The 13,926-nt window shown below is 52.2% G+C and overlaps 2 protein-coding genes across 2 annotated transcripts; both read left to right on the forward strand.

Moving 5' to 3' along the window:
• Positions 1–3,794: 3,794 nt before the first annotated feature.
• Positions 3,795–7,198, forward strand: CPAR01_05167 (uncharacterized protein; the record flags this gene model as incomplete). Its single annotated transcript, XM_060489446.1, has 7 exons — positions 3,795–3,890; positions 3,935–3,991; positions 4,112–4,224; positions 4,372–5,199; positions 5,574–5,648; positions 5,922–6,136; positions 6,447–7,198. The coding sequence occupies 7 exons, from the start codon at positions 3,795–3,797 to the stop codon at positions 7,196–7,198; spliced, it is 2,136 nt and encodes a 711-aa protein (XP_060350912.1).
• Positions 7,199–8,633: 1,435 nt separating this feature from the next.
• On the forward strand, positions 8,634–11,378 carry CPAR01_05168 (uncharacterized protein; the record flags this gene model as incomplete). Its single annotated transcript, XM_060489447.1, has 2 exons — positions 8,634–9,240; positions 9,292–11,378. The coding sequence occupies 2 exons, from the start codon at positions 8,634–8,636 to the stop codon at positions 11,376–11,378; spliced, it is 2,694 nt and encodes an 897-aa protein (XP_060350913.1).
• Between the last annotated feature and the right edge of the window lie 2,548 nt (positions 11,379–13,926).

A 13,926-nucleotide genomic window follows, 5' to 3' on the forward strand; every position in this document is an offset into this window, starting at 1 on the left:
CGAAGTGGCTGCTTACCTCACCTGCACCGTCCAAGCCACATTTTCTCTCCTCTCCTTCTTGCCCTCATTTATGTAAGCACAGGGTGCACCGGGAGGTAAGGTAGACAAGACATTTCAGTAACATTCCTCCCACAGGGAAGAAGCCGCCTTCTGGACGGCTCTTTTTTTCGGCCCCCTTTTTCTATTTGCGCTCCAGGCAGGAGCAAGCAAGGTGACGTAGCTAAATTCTTTTGCCGTCTAGAATATGCAGGGTGCACACAACGTCACGGCCGCATGGAGTGACGTATTTTGAGTGAGGCCCGAATCCAACCTCGTCTTCCCCCCAAAAACCACCGGCTCGCCTGTCTTGCACTGCTGAGCTTTGGTTTATTAACTGAGGCCCGGCCCAAAGCGGACAGCTTGTAGTACGCCCTCAGTTAGTGGCTTCCCTTCGTTTCTCAAACTACCTCGTGGACTTTTATGGCTTTTTCTCTCTTTCTCTCTCTCTCTATCTCTCTATCTTTCTCTCTATCTCTCTTTATTAAACGCAGAGGTTGTGGCGTTCTTTTTGCGCATTGATTCTCGGGCAGCTCGGCAGTATATACGTTTAGCACCCTCGCTTCGCCTCCACCGTCCTACGTCAAAAGATTTTCGCGATATCAAAGAAGGCTGTTCGACAGGCCACGCATGAGCAGCCAAGATGAATAGGGCCCCAACAGGTCCATTCAGCCTGTTGTTCAATTACATTCAATAGGGATGGCAACGGGCTAGGAGGGTGCTCGGTGCCCCCCGGGACAGGCGAACGAACGAAAGAGGGGCACACACAATGGACGCTGGCGGGGAATGAATTGCTTCCGTCTTGTCTCTTCCCCCTCCATCTGTCAACCTACCTTACACCTCGATCCCGTCCAAAAGACCAAACGGCTCTCGTCACTGCCAACTGCCCACTGCCCAATCGTCGGGCCTTTCTTTCTTTGTTTCTCACCCACTCCCGTCTATTCTCCCTCATCAGTACATCTACTTACTGAACAATCTGTTACAGATGTCTACCTCTTCTTCCTATCCTATCAAGGGTCTATCCCGGCACTGACTAAAACATACTGGGATGTGTCCGTACGCCCATGCTTTCCCCCAGTACCTAGCTCTAGTGAGCTTATTCCGCAGGCTCGGCATCAGAGACATGGTCAAAGGGCTACTAAACAATCTGCCCTTGCAACTTTGTATGTGTGTCTATCAGACGCTGCACATCACTCCCAAGAATGAAAGGATGAGCGACTAGCCCACTGGCGGGAGACTCGATACCTTACCATCTTACACACGCATTGGGCGCTTCGCTACCGCGGAGGGGCTATCCTGTTTCTGTTGCAGGGCCCCGGACCGGCTCCGACCAAATGGATGCTGCTCAACGCCAGGATAAAGCGGGTTATGTACTAGTGACAGACGACAACCTTACCTCTCTACTCCGTACCTTTCCTGCAACCTGAGTTAGGACGCGGCAGACGCCCATCCACGTCCATCCACGCCCACACGTCAGCAAATTTCATCGAGCGAGACGGACCGGCCTGTCTGACTGGGAGGTGACAGGAGGAAACTGGACCTTGGTGGCCTTCCGTCTCCGTCACCGTCACCGTCGCCAATGTCTTGTCTCTGCCTCCTGCTGACCCTTGCCACGGCGGAGCTGGCTGCTGGACCAAGCAAGGTATCTATCTGTAAGGTAAGGCAGGTAAACTACGAAGACACTGCAGATGGCCGGAGCAATCCATGCCCTCCTTGCGCTGTCTCTACCACACACACGCTCACCCTCACTCACCTATTCACTCACATACATACACGCACACACTCTCTCACTCTCCCTCTCTCTTTCTCTCTCATATCCGTAGACACATACCTACACGCACGCGCACACTCACACACACTCATACACAGCCACCGACTCTGGCGTATGTTCCTAAATAGGCGAAGGTTGCGTGAGGCCATGTCGCGGGGAAAACAACGTGGAGCGGTCGCCTCAAGCACAAATCTAATGTATCCATACATTGCCTCCTCGATACCTCGCTCACCTTACTAATGGGCCTGGTCAACTAGCTCAAGACCCTTGTAAGCTAATGTCTCCTTTTGTTCTGGAAACCCAGGCTGAACGGGATGAGGACGGTAACCAATGACTCTTTATTTTACCCCCTCAAGGGCTTGGGCGCGGCACAACCCATCGCATCGTATCGCTCTCACAAGACACATGGTGCATCTCATCTCGTTCTACCCGTGTTCTCAACGCAACCAACCCATCTGTGCCGCGCTACCTATCGTTGGCACACTACGGTTGCTGTTGCCGTTGCCGTTGCCGCCGCGCCGATGACCACCGACAAGCGTGTTCGCCTTGTCTAGATTCGGGTTCGGGTGCCTCAGCAGCAGTGAAACTTATTTTGAGCCAAGTCTGTCGTCCCAACCTGGCTGTTGCTAGCGTGCGATTCCCTGCGGCCTCGAACGGTCAGTTCTGCATATATTATGGTCATAACTGCCCCCCCAAGACGTGGAACGGGGTAAAGACTCATCAACATACGTCCTCTCTCTCATGGCTCCGCTTCGTGATCTGGTCCTGCTAGTAGAACATCGCTTTACCACTGCTGGGCCGTGTCGGCGTCCCCTTGCACCCCTTCAGGCCTCTCTCTCAGGCAAATCGAAATTGTGCATCGCGTATAGGGTTCCTGTACAGGACCAATCTCTCTTCCAACGCTTCGTATCGAAGGCGCATAAGCAAGCAGTCACAACTGCCGCTGTTCGGTAGCTTCAGCTTCTTGCCTTGCTGTCGTCGCATATGTCCGTGGTTTGAGCGTCGCTGCCGTTGCCGTTATCGTTCTGGTTGCCCTCGTCTAAGCCCTTCCTTCCCGCTCCTGAGTGCGTAGGTTGCCTTACTGCTCTTCGACAAACGCCGTGACGGGGAGTCGGGCACGACTCCGATCAAATACAATTTTTTTTTCTCTCTTGCCGCATCTTCGCCAGCCTTCTGTTTCCACACACAAATCCGAAAGGCTGTGTACCACACATTCCGCTCGGTTTTTACCGGTGGTGTCTAGCAGTCAACAAACAACATTCGTCGGCATTGTCGTCCCCCGGTGTAGTCTTTGAGTCCACCCGCAGCGCCGGCGGTACCGCACGTTCCTCTCCGACAAAATCGAGATCCAAAAATCCAAAAATCAAGAGAGAGCGCGAGAGACAGAGAGACAGAGACGAAGAAAGGAAGACACAGTTCCGAGGAACAAGAAGACAGAGTAAAAACAACTGGTGCACGGCATGTGCTCCGGGTGACCCAGACCCATATCCCACCCCGCCTGCCGTGCCGTTTCTCTTGGTCGAAAAGACGGGCACCGGTTCCACGTCTCCTCCCATCTCCCATGTTGAACGAGGTTTCTGCACCTTGTTCAACTGGTCGACAACCTCATCGGGACTCATCTGAGTCTCGCCAAGGACCCTCGCAGCCACTTCAACTACCTCTCGTCACCGACGTCCAAAATCAACTTGCATCTTTTGCCCCAGTAGCTCGCGGATGCTGCGCCCGGCCGAGAATCGCCCTGGGTCATTCTCCTGGCCGCTGCTGCCCCCTCATCGCCACTAGGGTTCTGCAGACTCAACGACCCCAGACCATTTGCCTAGTCTGGGCCTCTTTTCCCGCAGGTCTCGACCATTCTGTCTCTCTTGTCGCCCTGCCTAGCCTAGCATGCCACCCTTTCGCCTCAACATCAACTACCAAATCTCACTGAATGACCCGAACCCCCCTGGATTCGACCATCCTCCCGAACCCCTTCACTATTAGGTGAATAATGAACTTCGATTCCAAATCTGTGGCTTCGAGCTCAACGGGGTCGGGCTCCAGCCGAATGTACCAAAAGAAGGATCGTGGCCCTATCGCCGCCATAGTAAGTTCAGCCCTAATCCTCGTACCTATCCTTACCATCTCTAGACTGGCCTTGTGGTCTTCGTGTCTACCACCCCGAGGGCTTTGGACAAGTGCCCAGTGGTAGATGATGGAAAGGCGAAGGGCCGTTACCTTGATCCGCGAGAACATGGAGCCGCTTTCTTTCTCCTCCCTCTAGGCGTGACACGACTTTGGCCTGGATTTAGTCTGACATCTCTGTAGGCATGTTCGACTTGTCGTACTAGGAAGCAGAAATGCGACGAACGCAAGCCAACCTGTGGCTTCTGCGAAAAGAAGGGGCTTGACTGCTTCTACGGAGACCCAGTACCAACGAAGTAAGTCAGCGGCCCTGGCGCGACTCCTGGGAGCGAGATCAACCTTTGTTGTCCTTCTTTGCCCGTCTCTCTTAAGCTGTAGTGAGCCGACGATCACGTCCTAGAGCAACGCTGTCAGCTCAGTCTGGACATGCTAACTGGCCATAGAAAAGACAAAAGCTTGGTTGAACTACTCGAAATCGTGAAAAACATCAACGACAATACCAGTCAAATACCGCAACTCTTCGCCCAGCTCCAGAACATGCAGATCAGCGTCCCGTCTTCTTCACAGTCTGAAGATAGTGGCGATGACGCTTCATCGACAAGTACTTTGAAGGCCCAAGGCCGGCCTACCCCGAAACCCTCGCAGCAGGTTCCATACCGATATGCGTCTGCAGTCACCAAGATGATGGCGTGGCCTGCAGTGAGACAGAAGCTAGAAGACGTCCAGCCCAAAATACCGAACCTCCAATCCGCCTTCCGGGAACCCGACTTTCCGTCCGAGTTGTTCCATCAGCAAGGCCAAGACCGGCGCCTTCCTCGAGGCGGGTTAGAAACGGCGAGCTATCATGAACGTATATCGTTGGGCTTTCCAATGGATGGGCCACTACCACAACTGACGGCGATGAGCTACGCAACGCTTGTAGACCGCGTCAACACGTATTTCGATACCTTTAATCGGATCCATCCTGTTCTAGATCGTCAATATTTCATGGAGAAAATACTACAGGACGTCATCGGGAGCGAGTTCGAGGAAAATGCGGCATCTACGTTGGTGTGTCTAGTGTTGGCCCTTGCCGAGGTGGCTCTCGTCGGAGGATCGAGCGGTGCCTTTGCGGCCTTCGAGGACCACCCTGTCGGTGAACCTGTCAGGACGACAAACGACTTGGAATTCCGGCCGCCGGGCATTCTGTTCTTCAACGAAGCACGGCGGCGCTTGGGATTCTCAATGACAGAGTGTGCTTTGGAGAATGTCCAGATGTATATCTTGGCGGGGTAAGTTTCCCGGAGCCGGGTCCGGCCGCCCGGACCGCACCTCGGAGTGCGGACCTCCTGTACGGTGCGAAGCTTTGACTAACCCGGGATTGGCTTGACCGACGACAGGCTGTACTATGAGTGCTGTTCTCGGCATGTGGTGAGTGAACACCTGAGGGGAAGACTGTCCGGACGGATTTGGCTAAACCAAAATCTCGCGTAGGAGTTCTGGAGAATGAACATATCGGCATCCCTGGCTTGCCGTGCCTTGATTACCAGGTAAGTAGAAGCAGCAACGTTGGTGGTGGCCTGTCTGTCTGCAGCCGGGGCTGTCTGAGACTTTAAATGGTTGTGGTGAGGTGCTGATCCGGAAATGGGCTGACGGACCTTTGTAGTAACTCTGCCGAACTTCGCTCAGTGCGCGGCGATCAGATCCGCCGCGCCTTTTGGTATTGCTCCATCATGGAAACGTACGTGCATCGCAGATTTACAGTCCATCCCGAGAATCCCAACCCACGCCTCCTCCCCTGGCCCCATCGAGCCCCCAATCCCAGCCCCTGTTCTACCCATGGATCTTTGGCCAAGGCAGCCTCAGCTTGCGGATGAGCAAGGGACTCCTGTTGCATCTCCTTTGTTGCTATTTTGCACTTCTTATTCCGTTACTCCGTATACCTTCAGCTGTGGCAAGGGTTGCTCTTCCCGCCACAAGAATCCGTCATCTAACAACCGGTGCTTTGCTGCAGCGGTCTTCACCTGGAACTTGACCTCCCTTTAACCGGCCTCGAGAAGCTAGAGGCGAGCATGCAACTACCAACATTTTCGGCCTATGCTCATACCGAAGATGCGAGTTTGAGTCAAAGTATTCACAACGACAGGAGATCCAATTGTGGTGAGATATTCCTACACCAGATTTCATTGCGAAACCTGGGGGTCAAGATCCACAAAAGCCTGAGAAGAAGTGAGTTGGATTGCCTTTCCCCGTCGTACCCCTCCTGGTTTTGGACCCTCTCTCCATTTCCGTCCATATTTCCATTTCCACTTTCTTCCCAGCCTGGTCGACGTACGTCGATAACGCCTTGTTCAGAGTCTCCATATGCGCTTGGCTTCGTATTCTTGGTCTTTTGCTACCTGCGTCTGCCTCTGATGCGCGCCTCGCGTATGGGCCCCCTGGATGGGCGCAAGTGCAGCGAGCCGGCTTCTCCCCATATGTCTCATCAGAAGAAATCTCCAATATTTTGACCCCCACTGACATGATGCATATGCACCAGTTCTTGGAGGATCCACTTCGAGATCAAACTGGAATTCGCCTGATCTAGCCGACTCTCTCGAAGATCTAGTTGGTGATTTGGCTTCGCAGCTCGACCAATGGCACACTTCTTTGCCCAGCGTCTTGCATTGGGACAGGACGCAACATTTGGACGCATTCCAAGCATCCTTTCCTGTCCTCGATCCGCAGGTTCCTGACCAGCACTTTTACGCACCGCCAACCTTGTATACCGCCGACGCCATGGAAGGGTTGCAGTCTGCTCCCATGCTGGGGTATCTACACGATTCACTCTACACCAATTCGAACGATGTGCTCGAAGCTATACTACGGTCCCGATTCTACCATCTCGAATACTTACTATTCCGACCTTTTGTGTACAAAGCTCTGCATACACGAGCAGAAAATTTGACTGAGACAGACTTGTCCGCAACCAAGAGATTTTTAGAGGCTTGCCTCCTCTGGCCTATTATCCTTCCGCCTGCCGCTCAGCACAAACGCATGATTCCTTGCCTCTACTTTTGGTCCCAAAACATCCTCGGCATACTCATCTTCTTGCACCTATCTGCAACGCATCCCACTCTCTTCCAGATTCGACAGAGCCGTTGCGACTCAACTTTCGACGAGGCAGCGAACATGACGATTACGCAGGGTATCAACTGGCTTCGGGGCCTCAAGGATGAGGACAGCTCTACACGGTGGTGTTGGACCATTGTTCAGGGCTTATATCCTGACAGACCCATCATGCAGCAGTAGAACCGGGTCGCTATGGGCCAATGAACGAGAAAGATGAGACTTTGGATAATGTCACCAACGAAGCGGCCCCAGTAATCGAAGGCTGCACTTAGATGACTTAGGAAACGGGAAGTCCACGGTGCACAAAAGCGAGCTGTGGATGGTGCAAACAGGCATAGAGATCTAGCATCGGGAGACGCAAGGTTGCATTCTTCATCGGGCACATGGCGTTCTGGTTCCTGGGGCACACGACTCGCATCATCGGTATCATTTTCATCACTAAACGTATGAACGACGACTTGGTTGGGTGATTAGGCCAAGCAATAAGTCTCTGAAGCGCATGGACGGTTATAGAAGCAAAGAGGTGTTGATGACGTTGATGGCCCTATGGCATTATAGGATTAGCATGTGGCTTGGAGCAGGCGAGAGCTATCAGTCCAGCGTGACATTTCCACGCTGGACGCCGGGGAGTCTTCTTTTCTTCGCAGTATATCTGCGGCTTGATTAACTTAAAGATATCTCTTCTCCGAACTTACTATCTATCCGTCCATAGCATCTTCTCAAGGGTGGCGGATGGCCAAATCTGTAAGCTTATTGAATTCTCTTCTTTCGACCTACCCTTCATGCCCGATGGACGACGGATGAGACTAGTTGGAGAGCGCATTCAGGAGGTTTTCCTCAACAGCCCTCTAAAACTTTATATTCACATTGAAGAGCGTCGATATCTTCAGTAGCGCAGAGACAGTAAGAGGAATATGGAGCCCCTGGGATGGAGTGAGCGCCGACCTGCCCAAGAATTGGCGGCAGCAACGTGATGACGTAGGTTCACGATATGCGCCTTCCGTGCTCCAAATCGAACCTAGCCTGCTTAGCAGCTTCCCGGGATCAAGCTGACAAGCGCAACAGTCCTGCAAGGCATTCCTATGGTAGGAGAGTGCCCCCATAGCTGCACAAGAAAGTTCGGTGATTCGTTGTCCTCGCACAGCTCTTGCGTAGATGTTTGGTCGGGGCTGCATCTCTCCTCGTCACAGCACTACCCGCCAAAGAGGGAGCCGACAACATCCCTTTCTTAGGAGTTAACGGCTTGAGATTAACAGCCCAACCATCAGTTCCAATACGAATAGCTTGTATGTATCATTCAGTTGAGGGTCTTCTGCATCTTTCATACGCTGATATGGAACGCAGCATCACTAGGAGGCCATATCACATAGCCTGCCATCGGCGCCGACGTCATAGCATTCCTCCTACATCATAAGTAATGGCGGGATCAAATCCTTTCGTCATGTACAAACGCGACGCCAGGCAACTTGCATACTGGATGATCCACGCATCCAACTTTATCTTCAAGACACGGAAAAGGCACAACGGCGCCTAGGAGTCGCCTATCGAGTTCAACACAACCGGACAGATCCATGTCAACGATTTCCAATCGGTCGCAAAGTTTGTGAGCAAGCACATGCAGGCGATACCGCCTGCTACATTCCGACTATTCAGGTCCGTCATCAACGCGAGAACGGAGCATCTAGCCTTCTTGCGACGCATCGTAAGCGAGGAAGACCCTCAGTACGGCAAAGACATCAAGATTCACGACACGTTTGTCCGACTCGTTACCGAAGCTTTCGTTTCCCTCGGCGGAAATTCCTGGATAGAGACCGAGCAGTCAAGAGGCGTGCAAGGTCGATCGAATGCCAGCAGTTTGACTCCAGAAAAACTTGCCGACTTCATCAATTTCTCGGCATTGGACTTAAAAAGCCTGAGCCTTGAGAGCTCAGGAGAGAATTCAAGTGACAGCGTTCCTGTTCCTCTTCGTGGATCCCAAAGGCGAGCCCAAGCGAAATCGGGTAGAGGGGGCAAGGGCAAGAAAAAGGCGAAGAAGGCTCCCGGTGCCCTATTGAACCAGGTACCTATTGAGCAATACAGCATCGTCGAAGCCGATGGCACTGGAGAAGCCGAGTCCTTTATGGCTGCTTGCGCAATTGCCAAGGAGTGCGTCGTACTCAGAAACTATCTCCAGAATGTCTGGCGCGAGGCAGCATACTGTGGCTTGCATGGGGCTATTGCCGGTACACTATCTAAAGTCGCTATTGAAATGGTCTAGGATACCGAATTGGAAGTCTTCAGCGAGGTCCCAGAGTTACAATCATACGAGACGCTTGTGGCGGCCATCATCCGTGGAAACCTCGAGACTGCACAAGGCTCATTCATCAAAGCTTTGGCAAAACTTAGTCCGGGTGATCAGCATGGAGGAACCAAAACGACCTCTATCGATTTGAAAGAGTACATTCAGCTTGGCACCTACCGGGATCTTGTTGATTTCCTCGAAGACTATCAACAGTCAGAGGATGGGAAGCCTACTACGAAGATGCTTATCAAGATCAAAGACTGGGATCCCACGCTAGACTTACAACATACTACGAAGAGGGAAAGATTGAAGTGGCGGAGATCATACACAATCAACTGGCTTTATGATCTCGTCAACTCCTATACAGCCCCTAAGCGCAGTGATGGAGAATGGGTGCGGCTTGAAAACTTACCCAACTGTCCGTTGGCGGGCTCTGAACCGCTTCTTGGTCTTCAGGATTTCGCGTGTTTTGTCGTCTCGTTATTAATGAAGAAGCCAGGAACGGATGTTCATCAAGACATCATGCCTCATCGCGTCTTTCAGCTACAATGCATTGTCGATGCTTTCACCGTATCATGTGGCTGGACCAACACCACTCGGCGGGGGCATGTCATTGGACCACGATCTCCGGATATGCTTGGCCCGATGAAAGACATTGATGGGTTTCTGGGACGCAGACCCATAGGAAACGGTAATCAGGAGAGCAGCGGCAAAGGCAAAGGCAAAAGCGGTACCAAACTGTACGTCGGTGACATTGAGCTATCTATAGGCGGCAGCACAAAGGATGACAGCAACATTCAAACCGACGACAAGAACTTGGGGTTCAGCAATGGACTTCTTCGGTCTGCCAACTTGATGGCTCACTTTTACGGGGCGGAACTCCGTAACGCCCATAGGCAGCCAATGATGGATTTCGTGAGCGTCTTTTGCAGAGAGTTCGACTTCCTGGGCCAGTCAGTGCCAATGACTGGCGACATACTCCCAACATCCCGCTTTGATCACACCGGACTCAATGGTATGTGGAGGTACTCTCCGTACCTCTGTGGTGTGGGAGTGATGGAGGGCCTGGAAAGGGTCTACCGCACAAGCATGCTCATCTGGGACAGCCTCGAGGAACCGACGGCAATGATACATCTCCACAACATGCTTGTACAGCAAGGGCACATAAAGCAGCCTTTGACTCACTATCAAGTACTACAAGACATGTTTCGAGATAGCTTCTTTCCCGATGGCCAAGTTCCACGGTCCAACTTTGCTGAAGCCTTCCTTGGCATCGGAGAGCTCTTATGGGGTGATGGCAGAGTGAAACAAAAGCCGGCCCTCCCAAAATCAACTGGATACCATCGCTCAATCGACGTCAGCAGAAACTTGGCCTTCAACACCAAGTCTCATTTGTTGATTTACCGAGAAGCGAATTGGCATGTTGAATGGATACCGGACAAGGAGCTCAATCCACGGACTCGTTTGGCCTTGCTCCGCGCTTCGAGGCTGGTTGCCAATACTCCGCTGAACAGCATGACCAAAGATGAGAAGAGTCTGGTTGACCGCGTCAAGAAAGCTTTAGATGTAGACGATCAAGAGCTACTGTCCCGAGGGAATGCCCTGTTGAAGAAGCTCGGTGAGACACGGCCCCACCAGTCCAACACCGGCCGGAACGGTAGGCCGATTGAAGTCGTGTCCGGGGATCGCGTCAGGCCTAGTCGAGTGCAAATACTCGATCTGATCAAGGGAGACTTATACAACGATATTTGTGGGAACCGCTCTTACTCCACATTCAACTACATACTGTTGTATGTCAACATGATCGAAACCTTTGAGAAGATTGAATACGAACTTGCGAGAGCACAAGATTCCGACTGCCAGAGCATTCTGGAGTTGGGGACGCGACTTCACATGGTTGATGCACTGATGCGGAAAGAGCGAGAAAGGGCGAGCCTCAAGATTGTGGCAAAGGTCTTGGAGAGCCAGAGGGAGTTGCCATGTCGCTATCCCCGGAACGAGAAGCCTGTGGAAACATGGTATCAAGGAGAGGATAGCTTGGATTATGATGGGAACGAGATATTGTGCTCAGTCATGTGAAGATGAAAGCTCACTTTTGAGTTGAGGTTCCGTGGGAGAGATGGCTGGCTGTATGGTCAACTGTCTTGGAGGATTGAGTAGACTTACCACCAAGTTGCAGCGATTGCGTGAGTATGGTCATTGTACACAGTTACATTGGCAGTCAGACTTTCAATAAGCTTCCAGCGATGGATAGCGGTCTAGAAAGCGACCTACGATGACTCGAGAGGACTCTGCTGAAGGTATCGTGAAGGCTGGAGGCAACCCGTCCCCATCACTCCTTGCACGTGAGCGTCGCTTATTCACAACATGAAAGATGAGACAGCCAGACTGCGAACGCCAGGATATTATTGCTTGAAGTGCATCGATTCAGAATGACGAGCTTCGTGGCTCTTGGGAACATTTTGAACTTGTGACATCCATCCCTCTCCCGCTTTGCTCGAGATATGGCTCCGCTCACGCCGGTTGATACCGGACGTATGCGCCTGGAACTTGGTACATGCTTATAACCACCCTTTCATCTTCAGAGACGAGAGAGTGAGGGTATGACGGCGACGTGGAACCGGGAGCTCGATGGCTTCAATGTCCGTTCTTGACGCGAGGTAAGGTACAGTATCGAGGACCATGTCCGGGGTTTCCAACTCCCGAGAGATATTGAGGAGACTATCTTCACTGAGACTCACGGACTGAGGAGTTCAACTTCAGAGACGGGACATTGCCAGCTCAGGCGCGGTCTTGAGCGTAGATGAGCCGCCGGCATCGTGTAAGCGGAGTTATTTTGGACGAAACCCAGACTGCTGACCGTATCATGCTCGCGGTACTACACAGCGGACGACGATGTGTCGACTCCCACATCGTGATGATGGAAACCACATACTTCCCGGTTGCTTTTCACACATAACATCCAACGCGGGTTCACCAGCATACCCATCTTCACTCACCCTTCCTCTTACCTCATCTCGCGATCCCACCGAACCCCATCAACCCCACCAACGAACCTCAGAAATGCCCAGAGCGGGGTCCATCCGTTCCCGCCGCTTTCCCTTGATCCTGAGATTGCTGCCTCGGTATCCACCATGAACCAACAGCACTTGTAGTGTAGTGGTTATCATCCTCGCCTTCCACTTTCCACATTTCGGGATATTCAGCATCAGCGAGGGACCCGGATTCGAATTCCGGCAGGTGCAATCGTTTTGCATTTTTTTTTTCTCCGTCTTCAACCTCAGCTCCTCTCTTGCGAGTCTTCTGTAACGCCCGCATTTTGGTGCTCATTTCCCTCTGCCAATCGCTCAAATCTCCTGCATTTCTAGTCTCTCGCTCGTCTCATGAAGTTCGTATCCACGATGCATGAAAGTCGACATTGGCGTTGCATATACTTTCTTCACACATTCATCGTCAGACGACGGCGGGCCTCGAAAACAGGACTCGATAGGTCTCGTGACCAGTAGTGTCCCGCGGTAACGAGAGTAGCGAGTGTCGAAATGCGTCTCGATGGAGTCCAACCTGAACTCAATGTCTCTCTATCATGAGACATTTTTTGACCAAACTCTGTGAAAGAATTGCCAAAAATAACAGGGATGATGAAGAGTAGGGCGAACGAACAGTGAGGATATCCAAGTGTACTTACACCAGATGTCGATGTTGTCCCACTTTCTCTTCGAGCGATGGCTTTTCTCTCCCACATATGCATATACACACGCCTCTCTCTCTCGCATCACATCAAGTGAGGTCAAGAGACCACTTTTTTTTTTTCTGTTTTCTTTCTCGTTCGTTGAGCACGCGAACAACGCACCCACGCGCGCGCGTGCCCTGAGCGACTACAGCCGAGGGAACTAAGGTAACTTACTGCGTGTGCCGGAAAAAAAAAGAAGAAGAAGATCCTGTAGCGCCAATTCTGCCCAGACTGCGGGCGAAGCCAAAAAAGTCGAAGACAGGAGCGGCGCCAAAGCGGGACGTGGGACTCGTTGGAACTTCTCCTGTTTTCTCCCTCGCTTGGGGTTTAGTCTCGGTCCATAGCGCAACATTGTAGTGCCTCGGATGTTTCTCTCTGTCTCGCTTTCGTTCAGCCTCGTCTCCTCGTCTCCTCTTCTTTTCTTTTTTTGCTGTTTCTTCTCCCTCCGGATCGATTCTCCTCCGGTTGAATTTCTCCCCCGGGGGTGGGTTGGAAGGGCGGGAAGGGCGAGTTTAGGCATCCATATCTCTCTCCAAGCCCACGATGTCGATGAGGGGGGCGCGTCGTCGTCGTTCACCAAGAAAGCGGACTGGAACGTCAAGCGGACGGACCCGTGCACACCGTGGCGTCTAGATTCACCAACGACATTTGATGTCTCCTTCGCGCTGGCGCCAAATAAGGGAAGAGAAGAAGAAAAAATTGAACAATGAGGCGTCGTTCCGTTCCCTCGGTTGAGGAGGAAGAGCCTTGTTAGCCGCCCGCTGCCAGCCGTTGCCTTCGACGCTACGAAGTAGATCAGTCAGTCAAATCGATAAAAGGGAAGGATGGTCGAAAAAAAAACTTGCTCGTCGTATTCTCTCGTGTGGCTTTCGGGTAGAAGTGCAACATCAACAAGTC

Source organism: Colletotrichum paranaense (genome assembly GCF_030867605.1).
Source record: "Colletotrichum paranaense strain IMI 384185 chromosome Unknown Scaffold_4.1, whole genome shotgun sequence".
In the NCBI taxonomy this organism is placed as follows: domain Eukaryota; kingdom Fungi; phylum Ascomycota; class Sordariomycetes; order Glomerellales; family Glomerellaceae; genus Colletotrichum; species Colletotrichum paranaense.